At 40.1% G+C, this 13,803-nt stretch overlaps 1 protein-coding gene across 1 annotated transcript in view; it reads left to right on the forward strand.

Annotated features, from left to right (window-relative positions):
- The first annotated feature begins 1,371 nt into the window (after positions 1 to 1,371).
- Positions 1,372 to 13,803, forward strand: part of LOC108893983 (roundabout homolog 2) — a 72,687-nt gene continuing 60,255 nt past the window's right edge. The window contains exons 1-2 of the mRNA XM_018692498.2: positions 1,372 to 2,017; positions 6,080 to 6,406. Of these exons, the coding sequence (XP_018548014.1) occupies positions 1,963 to 2,017; positions 6,080 to 6,406 (382 nt within the window). The 5' untranslated portion in view covers positions 1,372 to 1,962. The remainder of the gene's footprint in view (positions 2,018 to 6,079; positions 6,407 to 13,803) is intronic.

The raw sequence follows: 13,803 nt of genomic DNA on the forward strand, positions 1-13,803 counted from the left end.
TAGCAGCACTACTGTGTATCAAGTCATTTGGCACAATTATCACTAACTGTGTTCTTGAAGTTTCCTTCTCACATCATTAAAGTTCACCTTGATAGATTACATAAGATTATTAATTTATCAGAAAGCCTATTTATTATCTCATCCTTGCATTTCTGAAATAAAGGACATGCAAAGGTCACAAATCCCTCACTGCATTGTGGTGTTTCTAGAATGGAAATACAGTACTATTTTTTCGTACCCAAAATGCCACTTAACTATTCCTGCACTTCAGTTTTGTTAAAAGCTTGCACTACTGAGGCATAACCAAATAGTTATTGAGAGGAAAGAGGTCTCCATATCTGAGCTGCTGCCATAAGAACAATCTAACGGGGGAAATTCTATTGAAAACATTATTCTCTGATGGATGAGATCTATCCAATTTAAATGATTGCGTTCACTTTACACCCCCTTCATATAGACTCGATTTAGTCATCTTCCACAATTATTATTCGATCTACTCCTGTGAACACAGTGCCAAAAATGGTTTAATTTCACCCTCTGGATCAATAGCACCTGATACAGCCCATCTCATTCTCATCTCACAGTGAGGTGCTGCATTTATAATACTATTGACAACATTGAGCAGTATTGACGACAAGGCAGGATAAGCACCTCAGGCGGTAGGCAGGGATGAAGTGCCTTTTCTTTACAGCTGTACACCTTCTGTGATGGCTTTTTCAACCATGAACATGAAAATGAAATGCCAGACAGTAAAACTGGAGGGCCTTGTTTAAATGATTTTATTCAACACCCATTGTGGTTTCTGGCATCTGACAAGATGGTGTAGACCTATCTGTAGAGCATAAAAGGTTAGGGCTGCTAGGAGAAAAAAAATACAGAAATATTAACACAGATATGATCCATCAACTCTCTAAGAGCAGATCTGAAAGATGGAGGAATGCTTGTTTGTTGGGCAAACAAAATGACTCCATTTACTGAATGTGAAAAAAAAAAAACCTGTCTATAATGTGTGCATGGAAAAGAGTCCTGATGCTGCATGTTAATAATATGAAGAACACACGAGAAGAATTACAGTTACAATACAGAAGAAAAGGACATTTAATGAGTTTGTTGTTATTTGTCAATTGTTCGGGGCAGCAGTCTAATTGAATATCGATAAATAAATAAATAATGTTATCACATCTGTCCACAAGACATAAAACGTGAAAGAAATAGAACAAAATCTGACCAACAAAATGGCCAAAGCAGCATATTTTCATTTAAATACACAATGATCATGCTGCAAAGACTGTCTACTGAATACATGAAGTGTTCTTGTTAAACTGCAGCCCAGGAAAAAAAGGAAAGAATCACTAATGAGCGTCTGTATCATCCAAATGTCCAGACTGTGGAGTACTGCTGAGCTTTAGTATTCACATCTATTGTGTAGGCTATGTTATATTCGCCGGTTAGTTTCTCCCAGGGCAGCGGAGTGTAGTGGAGAGGAGGGGCTGAGCTGTGCTGCACCGTGCAGCTACTCACCTCTGACTGAATCCCCGTCTCCACCTTTCATCTCCCAACTTGTCCCGCGCGAGGATGGACGCGTTTCCCCGCGGTCGGACCCGGTAAAGTGTGAGAAGAATGCGGTCGGACGGGGGAATCGTCAGTAACTGGAGTGTCTCTGGGCGTCGGTGTGATGTTTGCAATTGGTGACTGCAGAAATTTCCAACGTGTCGGCGACTCGACAGACCACTGCTTAACTGGTGCGCTCTTGGAGAGGAAAGAACGGACATGTGAATGAGAACGATTTCCCTTCAGCGGCTGATATAACTGTTCTGCTTGTTTTAGTTCACTAACTTGGAGCGGTAAATTGCCACAAAGTCGCACAAGTGAAAACGGAACTGATTGATTAATTGATTGTTGTTGTTTTTTCGCTTGAGGAGGAATTCATGCGCCTATAGCTCACGGGGCCAATATGCCAGAATGGGTCCTCTACAGTATTTATTTCTCTGTGGACTTCTGTACACCCAAACCAATGGTAAGTTTATGAATACATCTATAACTAAATGTTACGGTTGAAAGAATGTCTTGCCCCGCATTAAGCATGAGAAAACCACACCGGGCTGTGACCTGAAGCATGTTCGACCCGTAGTCTTATACCAGCTGAGGCACATCAAGAAAATACCGACTACGGTATCCCAAACGTTTTACAGTGAATTTTGCTGTTCCTCTTGAATTCCTGTGTATAATCACAAATACCCCATGCCAATACGCCATAACAGAACCGGTTGTTTAATTTTGTCATGATATAAGGCATCGTGCCAAGCCAAATATTTAATGGCATAGGTAGACTGAAGTTGTTCTTTTATTCATAAGGGCTGCTCTAATTGAACACATTTGTTACTTGAATAAAATCTTTGACAGCTTTTAAATTGCCAGTATTACCACGGGTATTGTTATTTGAAACGAGTTTGAAAATTGATTCCAGGTATAGCAACACGTAACTTTTCTCTGTTTTCCCAAAAGACAGAGGCCTTAACTAATTGGTTTTTAATGAAATGGGCTCTTTAGATCTCTTATGGTGTTTGTCTTGCACTTGTACAGTCAACACAAGAGTGTTGCAAACCTGTATTTTTTCAGATCGTGCCAACAGTTTGCTTTAATTATCTCTATCTCAGTTCATATTCTGTGTGGCCTAATGGCCTGGTTGCTTAGGCAATGATGATAGAGCCTCTGTACGTCCTACAGCTGAAATGTCTAATGTACCATAGGGAATATGCTTACTCATATAGTCTGGAAATCCACCCTTGGCCGTTTGCATGTCTAGAGGTTACTCATACATTGCAAGGACCTATTGTGCATATGTACAAACGCAGCTGCACCTAAAAGACATATCTAAGATTCTTGACAGGAATTGTTGTCCTTATCATGAAGTGTTTTGTATTACTCTGTCCCCTGTTGCCCATAGAACATAAATCTGTGTCACTGGGGTAAATGTAGTGCAGGTGTGATCAGCACATAAAGTGGGTGTGGGTATGGGTGGTTTCAGGACATTGGAATTACTTTGTGTTGCCAGTTTAACTGATACAGCGCATCCACGCAGTCTAAAGCGAAGCACTGTGATGACTCAGTTTTTGTTGACATAATGTCAGGGAGGTGTTCATTTTTAGGGGCTGTCGATTGTGTCGGACTACTGCTGACAGATGTTATTGATGTTTTCGCCACCCCATTTTCCATACATAGTATAGTGTAGTATAGTGAACTTGTCAGTCAGTGTGCATTTCAGCTATTTTCATTTAGTTGAAATATAGCGACGCCTCTGTGAGAAGATGGCACAAGTTATCTCACTTGATGGTTTTTAACTGACTATATGTCAGTGGCAACAATGCAGGTAATGCCTGTGATCTAGAGAGGATGATGTTGAGACTGTGCAGTCTGTGTGTAATACCATTTACGATACACTGGCAGTGTGCTCATCTTGACTACTTGTATTTAAGTCTTATTGATTTCAAATTTGCAGGACTCAGACTGACTTTGTGGTTGTAACATCTCCAACTAAACTTTTAAATGACATAAGGAACCTGAAAGACTTGTGCACTTTAATTGACAATCAAATTAATCTTCTATGACCTAAACCTTCTAAAAGCCTGAACTGAGTTCCTCTGCACTCTACTGGCAGAGATGTATCCCAAAGTGACTTTTACCCTTTTTCCACCAAGGCGGTTTGAAGGCCGGTTCAGACCTGGTGCATAATCTTGAACCAGTTTGTGTTTTGACAGCCAAAGAACCAGATCTTGGCTAGGAAAACAGGTTTGAGAATGGTTCCAACACTTCAACTGAGAACCACTTACATCAGGGGCTAGGTGCAGGATTATGGTGGCCAACTGAAACTTTGAGACTGCCATTTTTAAAAATTTTGAAATGTTCAAAATCAAAGTGATTGGAAGAGAATGTAGGCTCACTAAGGCAGGAGCAACACTTAGAAAGAAACGATGTAGTCCGCCATTGTTGTTGTTGTGCTGGGTGCTAGTGTTGCTGGGAAAGCAGATATGTGTACAGATGTATACCGTGATTCACTGATGTAGCTTTATGGTGGCTCTCTAGCCATGGAAAGGCAAACTGGTCCTTAGAAGGTTTGCAAGTTGAACCAACAAACTGGCACTAGCACCAGGCCAGAACTAACACCCAGGTTTGCGCTTGTGGAAAGGGGTGAAGAAAAGTACCCTACTAATAAGTCCTGATATGTCCCTGACCTTTCTTTTTCTGCAAGACCTTGAGTTTCAGCTTCAGCACCATGGACAGATCCCCATTAACAAAAATGATTTGATGCAAGCAACCCTAGACAAAAAGATAAGTCACATTTTGTCCAAAAAAGTATTCTAAAATGTTTTTTTTCCCAACAGCTGTTACAGTGTCAACATTTAAGTCTTAAAAATCATTCATTCTCTATCCAACTTATTGGTATTCGGGGTCACGGGGTGCTGGAGCATACTCTGAGCAGAAAGCAGGCAAACCCCCAGGATGGGTTGCCAGTCCATCACAGGGCTAACAGACTGACAGGACCCCACAGGACCTTCTTGCTGTTAGATGACAATACCAACCACTGAGCCAATGTGCCACCCACAACGAAAATCATCTCATTTAAATTCTGTTGTTTGACAGCATAAAACTCTACATTAGCACAGTGGAGACTCAGTAATGGGGTAACCAATTATGAGAATTCAGTATTACACAAACTCTGTGTTTATTTGTGTGTTATTGTGCATCCCCACAACTCTTATTTACACTAGAAACATATGTTTAGTGTTTTAAAAGCATTTTAAAAACGTAATGTATCACCATGGTTCGGCGTGTTCGCGCCAGCTAATGGAATTCTTTTTGTCAACAAACCTCTTAACATTATAGACTGCCACATCAATTTTACTCACATTTGCAGCTTTAATTCCAGTTGCTATGTAGCAGCCAATCATCATGGTTGCCTTTGCAATTTGTCACCATCAAAGGCAAAATGACAAGACACCGTGTAACATCATTTTTATTTATTTATATCTTATTTATTCCTTTGCCATATGACAGTCCAGAAAAGTCTGTATTAGTAACTCAAACATCACACTCTAGGTTTGTTTGCATGTGCACAACAGAAAAGAGAGACCTTTTAACACAGATATTATAATGTGCTCATACACCATAAAACAGACAAGAGTTGTCATGCTGTCACATTTGTAAACAAACACAGTGACACTACATTTGGGTCATAACTCTGTGACATTTAGAGGTGGAATTCATGAAACTGCACTGACTTGAGCTAAGGTGTTCACACAGGCCAAATAAATGGAAAGACTGAGCAGAGTAAAGGTTGTTAACTGGGTTGCAGTTGCACAAATGATGACATTATTCTTATCAGGAGAGTCAGGATTAGACATTGTCATGACATTTGCTGAGGATTGACTGTCAAATACTGGGGTTAAAATCTAAATATTATGCATGTTGATGTAGTAATGTAGCCTTTTGGCAGGAAAGAGAATTGTAAGCTTTGCATATCCACACTATTATGGTGCAAAGTGAAAAATCCAATGTAGCAGTCGCTGTTATACACCCACTGAGACAACATGTTTGACGATGTCAGTGTTTGATGGAATGTGTTAATGAAAAAGCTAATGAGATGTAATGACTCCTCAGCTCCTGTCTGTGAAAGTAAATATGGGAGTCTGAGTGTAATACCATGGCATATAGTGCTGTCAATAAGAACCTGACACTTATCAATTTTCCTTTCAAGAATAAAATTTATCTCATACATTTTATTCTATCAATCACATTTACAAATCTGTTTAGATCTATTGTTTACTGTTTGAAAAGCAGTGAAAATATGATGTCAGTGAGAGATGAGAAGTAGAGACAGTTTATTCAAGTGATCCTTATTTTTAGAGATATGGCTATGGCTGATCATCCACAGTTGCTAATGTTGCTCATGCTAACTAATATGCTTCATCCCAAACATACAACTGTGACTGCCTCAGAAAAATACACTATTTATGTGTGCATAGATAGCATGACTATTACTACTATATACTATAGTTTTTATTCTCTTGTTTCCCTCTAGGGTCTCGTCTTCGCCAGGAAGACTTCCCACCACGAATCGTGGAGCACCCCTCTGACCTCATTGTGTCCAAGGGGGAACCAGCCACTCTCAACTGTAAGGCAGAGGGCCGTCCAACCCCCACGGTGGAATGGTACAAAGATGGGGAGCGCGTTGAGACGGACCGCGACAACCCCCGCTCCCACCGTATGCTGCTGCCCAGCGGGTCCCTCTTCTTCCTGCGCATCGTCCATGGACGGCGGAGCAAGCCTGATGATGGAAGCTACGTGTGCGTGGCCCGAAACTATCTGGGAGAGGCCATAAGCCGGAACGCATCTCTAGAAGTAGCATGTGAGTCTGACTTTTCATCATGTCCCTCTAGGCACAAAGGTAATGTCCTGGTCAGTGGAATCTCACTTTTGCGTGACAGAAGAATGGGGGAATTGTTATTCAGTATGTATTGAGGTTGGTAACCTTTTGTTGGGTATATGAAAATGTGTTAATGTCACATTTGAAAAAGGTAGAGCTTCTGTTAAATTAAGCATAACATTTTGGGGCTGTTATGCTAAGGGATCCATATATAAGATGTCATCTGTCATAATATGACTAACGTCACCTATCCACTGAACCTACAAGTATGTGTGTGTGTGTGTTTGCTCAGCTGTGTGCATGCCATGTGTGCACATATGTGTGTGAATATGTTTTCAGACTGCTAGTGAGACCTGTTTGGATGACCTGTTTGAGTAATGTATGGGCAGAGCTGTGAATTGCTCCGGGGAGGGAGGAGAGAGGGAAAAGGGAGGGGGGGCAGGATTTTAACCTAACTCCCCTTCACTGTTTGGATTTGGAAAGATTCAGCCCGCTCCCAGCCAGTTCTCTCTCCCTGTGTGGGAGAGAGTCGCTCTGGGCTATTCACATTTCCATTATGTGCTAAACTGAGCTGATTTCTTGCCATGAACAAGATGCACACACGCTCGGACGCACACGCAGATATACATGCATGCACACACAAACACCCACACTGTCTCCCCTGCTCTCTGTTTCCCACTCTCACACAGATGTAGTATGCAATAAGGAAATAGGGAATTCCAGGCAAGAGTAAATTGCAATTTTATTTTAAATTTACTAAATATTTACCTACCCAAGCACGTCTACATACATGCCCACTGATAGTCCTGTTTTGAATAAAAAACCGGTGAGCTTAGGAAATAATATTGGACCTGATGACCATGACTATGATGTACTATAAACCATAGTTTGTTGGAATAAGAATTGGAAGGAACTCTTCCCAGTGCTATGGTCTTTATGGTGCTGTTTTAACTTGTGCTGCTTTGCCTTGGGAGATCATGGCATAGGAAGAAAAAGACTGAGATAAGAACCCTGACCTAACAGTGACTCAGTCAAGACATTATCTGAGATCTTTGTGTGTTTTTGTGCACTACATCCTCTCTTTGTCTTATTGCCTTTTCCACATTAGACACTTGTACTTTTACTGGTGCTGGTTCCTCTCCTTTCTCTTAAATCAATAGTGGGGAATTGTCCTGGAAATGCTAATGCTTAAGGAGATGCTGGGCATTTGAGAGGACATACAAATCTGCCTTTAGACTGGAATAGGTGTGTGCGTGTATATGTGTGTACTTAGTGTTACAGTATATAGCACTGGCTTTTACGCATAAAATGACACATGGTATTTGATATTCAGTTGATAACTATCTAGTGCTAAAGCTACAATAACAGTGTCCTTGTCTCTCTCTAATCAGAATTTATTCTGTGCTATACATGACATTTACATTGCACATCTTGAGCAGTGCAGTTGCGTTTGAAGACAGAGAATAATTCTCTCTCATAACGAAACCAGACACCCAAAACTGTCGTTATAGTGTCAAGAGACAAATGTTATAGCTGCTCCGCTGATTCCCTTGACTGAATAGAGGCCGACTTTATGAACACAATGACTGTGTCAGAGTGATTTTGTGGGGATTTTGTGGTTTTCCTTAAAATACAATAAAGCTCATTTGTATTTTGCAGCTCAAACAGTCATTCTGAATTCATTTTCTCAGTTAATTGTCACATTCATTGTCAATGTAGGAGCTGCAATTACTATAGGAAATAATTTTTCTTCTCTATTGTTGGAAGAGTGGGGGACCACTTATGTATCTGCAACACATATGTGGGTTAGAATAACAAGCACCGTATAATGTTGCAAATATCAACTACCAAACATACAAATGCTAAATCTAAATATCAGGAGGTAAATATAGAATATGCTCCCATTGCCCCAGAACAGCTTAAATGTTCCATGAAATGCTGTCATGTGGGTCTTGAATGATGTATTGTGGCATACTTGATCATTCTTGAAGCCTTGTTTCAATCTCTTCATGAATTTGTTATTTTGCTATATGGATGGGGGTAGTACCCTCATGGGTGTATAGGGACACCTTGAGGGAACAGTGTTTGCACAGTGGAGTGCATCAATTTTACTTCAATATGCCTCTGTATTCTTTGGCTGCTATATGACCATGCAGACCAACCACACAGGACCTAAATATCCCCACCTCCAGTGTACATTAAATCTCAAGTACCCGCTATTTGACTACTGTGAAACCCTGTGGGGTTTTCAATTGTATGATTGTCAGTTCTCTTTTAAAACTAGATGGCAACATGATGACTGTATAGGCTTTGAAATTTTGTTGCTTCAAATTTAAATCTGCTTTTCTAACCCCATGTATTTTTGATGTTCACTACCCCGCAGTGGAAGCTACATTCAAATGCCCTGCTCACAACCTTACCCACAAATGAAGCAATTTCAGTGTTGATCTTGTTTCCCAGTTCAAATAGCAGGCACTAACCTATTTTGTTCTATGCTGTCTCCTCTTGCACAGACAGTGTCAATAAGTTGTTTTTTTCTGACAGTATGACCAAGGCAGCCTCTAGTTGTCTTTGTGTAATTCAGAATATCATGGCTACAGGGACGCATAATCGCATGACTCCTTCAGGGGCTTCAGGATCCTGCCAGTATTGCTGCAGCCAAAGTTGTCATGCAATGCTGCGGGTGGGAGCAAGCGGGTAGATGAAAGTGCTGTGGGGATGCTATGACAGCAAGCCTAGCTCAAAATGGTTTGTTTCCTTAGGAGTCCGCACACATCCTCAAAATTTCTAATGGGCTGTAGCGTTGTATCTCAACCAGTGGCTTAGAAAATGTAGCTAACTAGAGGGGTGCTGCTCCCCCTGGTACATTTGTGCTGTACAAGCTCAATTTTGGCGGTTCGTCGTGCATTTTATGAGCTTCAGTCTGACTGAAATTTGAAGGGGCATTATTCATTCCATGTGATGCAAAACACTTCAGCTGTTTCAGATGGTAGCAAAGCTTAAAATATGTAAATTATGCAGATATGCCAGACAAATCTACAGCTGGCAGCCTGGCAAAAATAAATAATATACCTCATAATATTTGTTTGTCTTAATACCATAAATAAAACCAAGTCTTATTAAATAAAAAAAAAAAACACACCTATTCCAATACAGTTGTTTTTCCATACAAGTTGTATAATAGAGCTCAGGACAAAGTATCAGTAGACATTAATCTAGCAAAATCATATTGAATGTCTCCTCTCATCTGACAGTGGGTATGATGACAAAAATGCAGAACACACTAGCAAACAAACAAAATACGCCCCAAATGTCAGTTTTCCTTAAATCTGAAGAAATTATTACATTTGCTTCACCATGTATTGATTTTTTTCTCACTTGCTTTATTATCAGCTAACACGTTTGTTTTTAAGATTTTTCTTAAAGTACATTTGTTCTTTTTGTGTCACATCATTTCAGACACTTCAAGACACTTCAAGACAGAGACAGAGTTGTGACGACCATTATGACGCTATTAACATGTTTTTATTTCCATCTGTATGGTATTTTGTCTTTCTAAATCTTGTAGCATACTGTAGACAACGGATTTCCCAAAGAAGTGGTTCACATTGAGCACATACAGTGGCTTGCTTTAGTTTAAAATTACTGAACAAACCAGTAATTATTCTCTACCAACCATTTTTTCTCAGACTAGAAATAAGAAAGCCAAATGGAATACACAGGAAAGAAACAAATTTGATCCAAGGCCAGTGGGGGAACATGTCAGCTGATAGACCATCACTGGGCACAAATCTAGAGTATTTGCAACCTTGTTGAAATTCTATTTCCTGAACCATCTTGTTGGGTGCATATTTGACACAAATGATAACATCAGCCATTTCACCGAGAAATGAGGCCATGTCTGTTTATTATTAGAAGGTCTTGTACTTTTGCTTGATAAACAAGACTCACTACAGTAGCAGCATGTCACTTGTTTTTCACATCCAAGCATGTAATTTTAATAATCAAGAATCACCTGCTGTCAGTATGTACAATCGCTAGCCACCGAGCCAGCTTTTCACATCTTCAGTCTGTCTAGTCAGATGCTGCAGCTGAGCACTACTTCAGAACAACGTCAACAAACAACTGTGCGACCTCCAGGCCACCAGTGGACTGGCACTAATCATCAGAGTGAGTGGCTGTTGATGGAATTAGAACAGCTCCCTCAAACTATTAAGAAGGGACAGAAAGACATAAACAGTGATGTGTTGACGGGAGGTGTGGGCGGAGGGGGCGGCAGATGCAAGGGTGTTCATTAGTACAGAACTCCAGAACGAGATGAGCCCCCCTCTGTTTGACTGTTCTAAGTGAATTAGAAGTATAGTCACTCAGCCAGACAATCATCAATTAAATCCTCACAGTCACAGGCAGCCAACAAACTAAGCAGCCACAATGCTAGATAAATCTAGTGTCTGGATTGTGTTATTATTAGTGCACTATAATTTTTAAATTTATTTAGAGATAGATGTGCTAGACATTTATTTGGAATTTTAGTAGAATGAGTAGAATTCTACAAATAAAAAATATGTTGAAAATTGTCACAAATTTTTGTCAAGCTACATGTTCTTGCCACGCAAATGGGAGGTAACGCAATGTTGAGTTGGAGCCCAATCCAGTGTACATTAGGCAGACACACTGAAGGTGTTGGGACTGGTGGCAGAAATTTCTGAGACAAACCCTAAAACCTGGGCAAATAAAACCTAACATAACTAAGAGTCTACAGCCATGCTCAGCTCTGTAAGGCTGTAGTTAGGCACAGCAGTGCCTTGAGCTAAATGAACATCAGCATGCTAACATACGCACAGTGACAATGCTAATATTACTGTGTTTGACAGGTATAATTTTACCATCTTGGTTTAGCATGTTAACACACTATCATTTGCTACTTAGTACTAAACACAAAGTCATCTGTAGTTGATGAGAATACCATTAGGTTTGCAGGTATTTGGTCCATAAATCAAAGAACTGAAACCTAAATCTTTGATCAGTACATCCAATAGATGTTGAGATATTTCACAGGAATAGTGAAAACTTTGACCTGCTGGTTTATTAGGATTAGGATTCATTCTCTGGAGATCAGGAAAGTCTGTCATGACAATCCATGCAATAGTTGTTGAGATAGAGGCCAACCAGCAGATAGATGTGGCCATCCATAGAGCCTTTTAATGGAGTTCTGACCACTGAAATTGATATGATGCTATCAGCTATATTGTTTCACTAGAAATGACTCACCACTCTGTTGAGCTTGTTGAGCTACAAAACACAATCACTTGCAATCTCCTTACAACCAATGTTTTTGCCAGCTTGTCAAAAGTTTCATTTTGACCTTTGAGCAAGTTACAAACAAAATTAATGTTATTTAGCTACAAGTATTCTGCTACCAGCAACGTTAGACACTTGAACTGACAAAGGTCAGCTCCAGCTAAAAATGAAAGTCTGCTGCCTGAATATTTTGTGTGTTCCTGTGTGTTAAAAAAAGACTGAATGAGTCAGTTAATTAATTCCTTTGATTAGTTAACATCGAAAAAGCAGAAGCAAATTGGGTATATTTATACCCTGTTTCCTCTTTATTTCCTCTTGCTCATTTTCACACAGGTCTCACTAATCAAAACAAGCAGTATAATTATGACTCATGCATGAGCATGCAGAGAGTCCTGTAGCACTCACAAATTTATCTGTGATTTGTGAGACAGTCATTTGTGAAGCATGACTACACCATTTGGAATTGTTTTTGTGAAAAGGGGTCCCAAGATCCAAAATGGAAACAGCTACTGCAATCCAACCCCAAGCAAACATCAGGGAAATACCCAAATCAACAGCTGATCACTCATGGCCATACCTGTTAGCATCTCAGAGACAACAATTCATGTCTTTTGAAATGTGTGAGAATATTAACGGGTACTTACCAACTAACAAATTTATCAGTCCCAAATAACTTAGGCGCAACTGCCAAGATACTGTATATATACTTTGTGTGCTGCGATAAAAATGGGTCAACATTGCTCAATATCTTACACAAAGTACCTCTGTGAAGAAGCTAAACATTGATTTTTTTGATTTGAGTGTCAGTATCAACTTGGTTCATTTTAAGGCTATAAAGATTGTCAGATAATTATCTAATTTTGACCTCTGTTGGTGTTGTGTCTCTTCTCTGTCCTCACTTTCTGCTTCCTTGTCACTGTATTGTCTTCAGTGATGGGAATTCCTCTGAACCATTCAGCACTGTAGACTGTCCAGTCAACAACATTAGCCTAATTGGCATAATTTGAGAGCCAAAGGCATACTTTCTCCAGGCATGAAATACTGTTCTCTCGCAAAGTGCATCACATGGAAGGAATCATTTATCCCCACTTCCATATTTGTGCTTTACAACTGACATACACCACATGGGTAGTGGATTAGAAACTACTTGTGTTTGTTCAAGCGTCCAGTAGATGCAGGCGTGGATTCTGGGTGAGATTTTTGTTGTGATACCAGAAATGAGGTTGGGGTCAGCCATTAATATTATTTAGGACCTAGTTAGCGCTGGTGGTGGGATTCTGTAAATGCTGTACACCACTTAAGGTTCAGTAGGGGTTCCATTGGGAGACATTCTCCTGTGTTTTGGAAAGTGGCAAGTCGCCATTAATCCTGCATTTCACTCCCACCCATTGACATCATCCAAAGTTAGTGGCTGCCAGCCTTGTGTGTTCCCAGGCAGATTGTCAATGTTTTCTGTGGGTAGATAGGTTGGCCACATTGCACCATCTGTTGCCAGTCCAATGGCTCTCATGTGTACTTATCCCCTGTTTGCCTTCCTCTGCCTTGCTTGCATTAAGCTGGTATAGTGCACTGAGGTTTGTGAACCCAGCTGACCAAAACTGATCTTTCTCAGTTGTCCAAGATAAGTCAGTGTTTTTGTTATCTTTGTCATTATTACTATATCCCTTCACTATTGGCAGTCATCTTCAAATGAACTTGTTCTGATTGAATTCAGTTCTGTTCAGTTTTACCATAATCCAAACTGTGGTATCTGATACAGTGTATATGAAGGAACAAATGTAGGGAGAAACATCATTAGTAGTTGAAGCACACATGTATAGGAACTGAGAAGTGTATTGAGATCATTATCATTTTATATGCTTTGAATGGTAAGACGCTTGGTGGATTTGTGGTAAATGAGCTGTCAACATACCTGTGCTTCAAGAGTAGAATTTTTTAAAAGCCTTAGGCCGTGATTACACCAGAAAAAGCCATGCCTCCCTCTTCATCATCATCTGTTATCCCAATCCCAATCATCATCTGTTATCCCAATCACGATGAGGCACTTTTTGTTGTGGGGGGTATCTTGTTGTTGCTAG

Source organism: Lates calcarifer, linkage group LG20, assembly GCF_001640805.2.
Source record: "Lates calcarifer isolate ASB-BC8 linkage group LG20, TLL_Latcal_v3, whole genome shotgun sequence".
NCBI lineage: Eukaryota > Metazoa > Chordata > Actinopteri > Centropomidae > Lates > Lates calcarifer.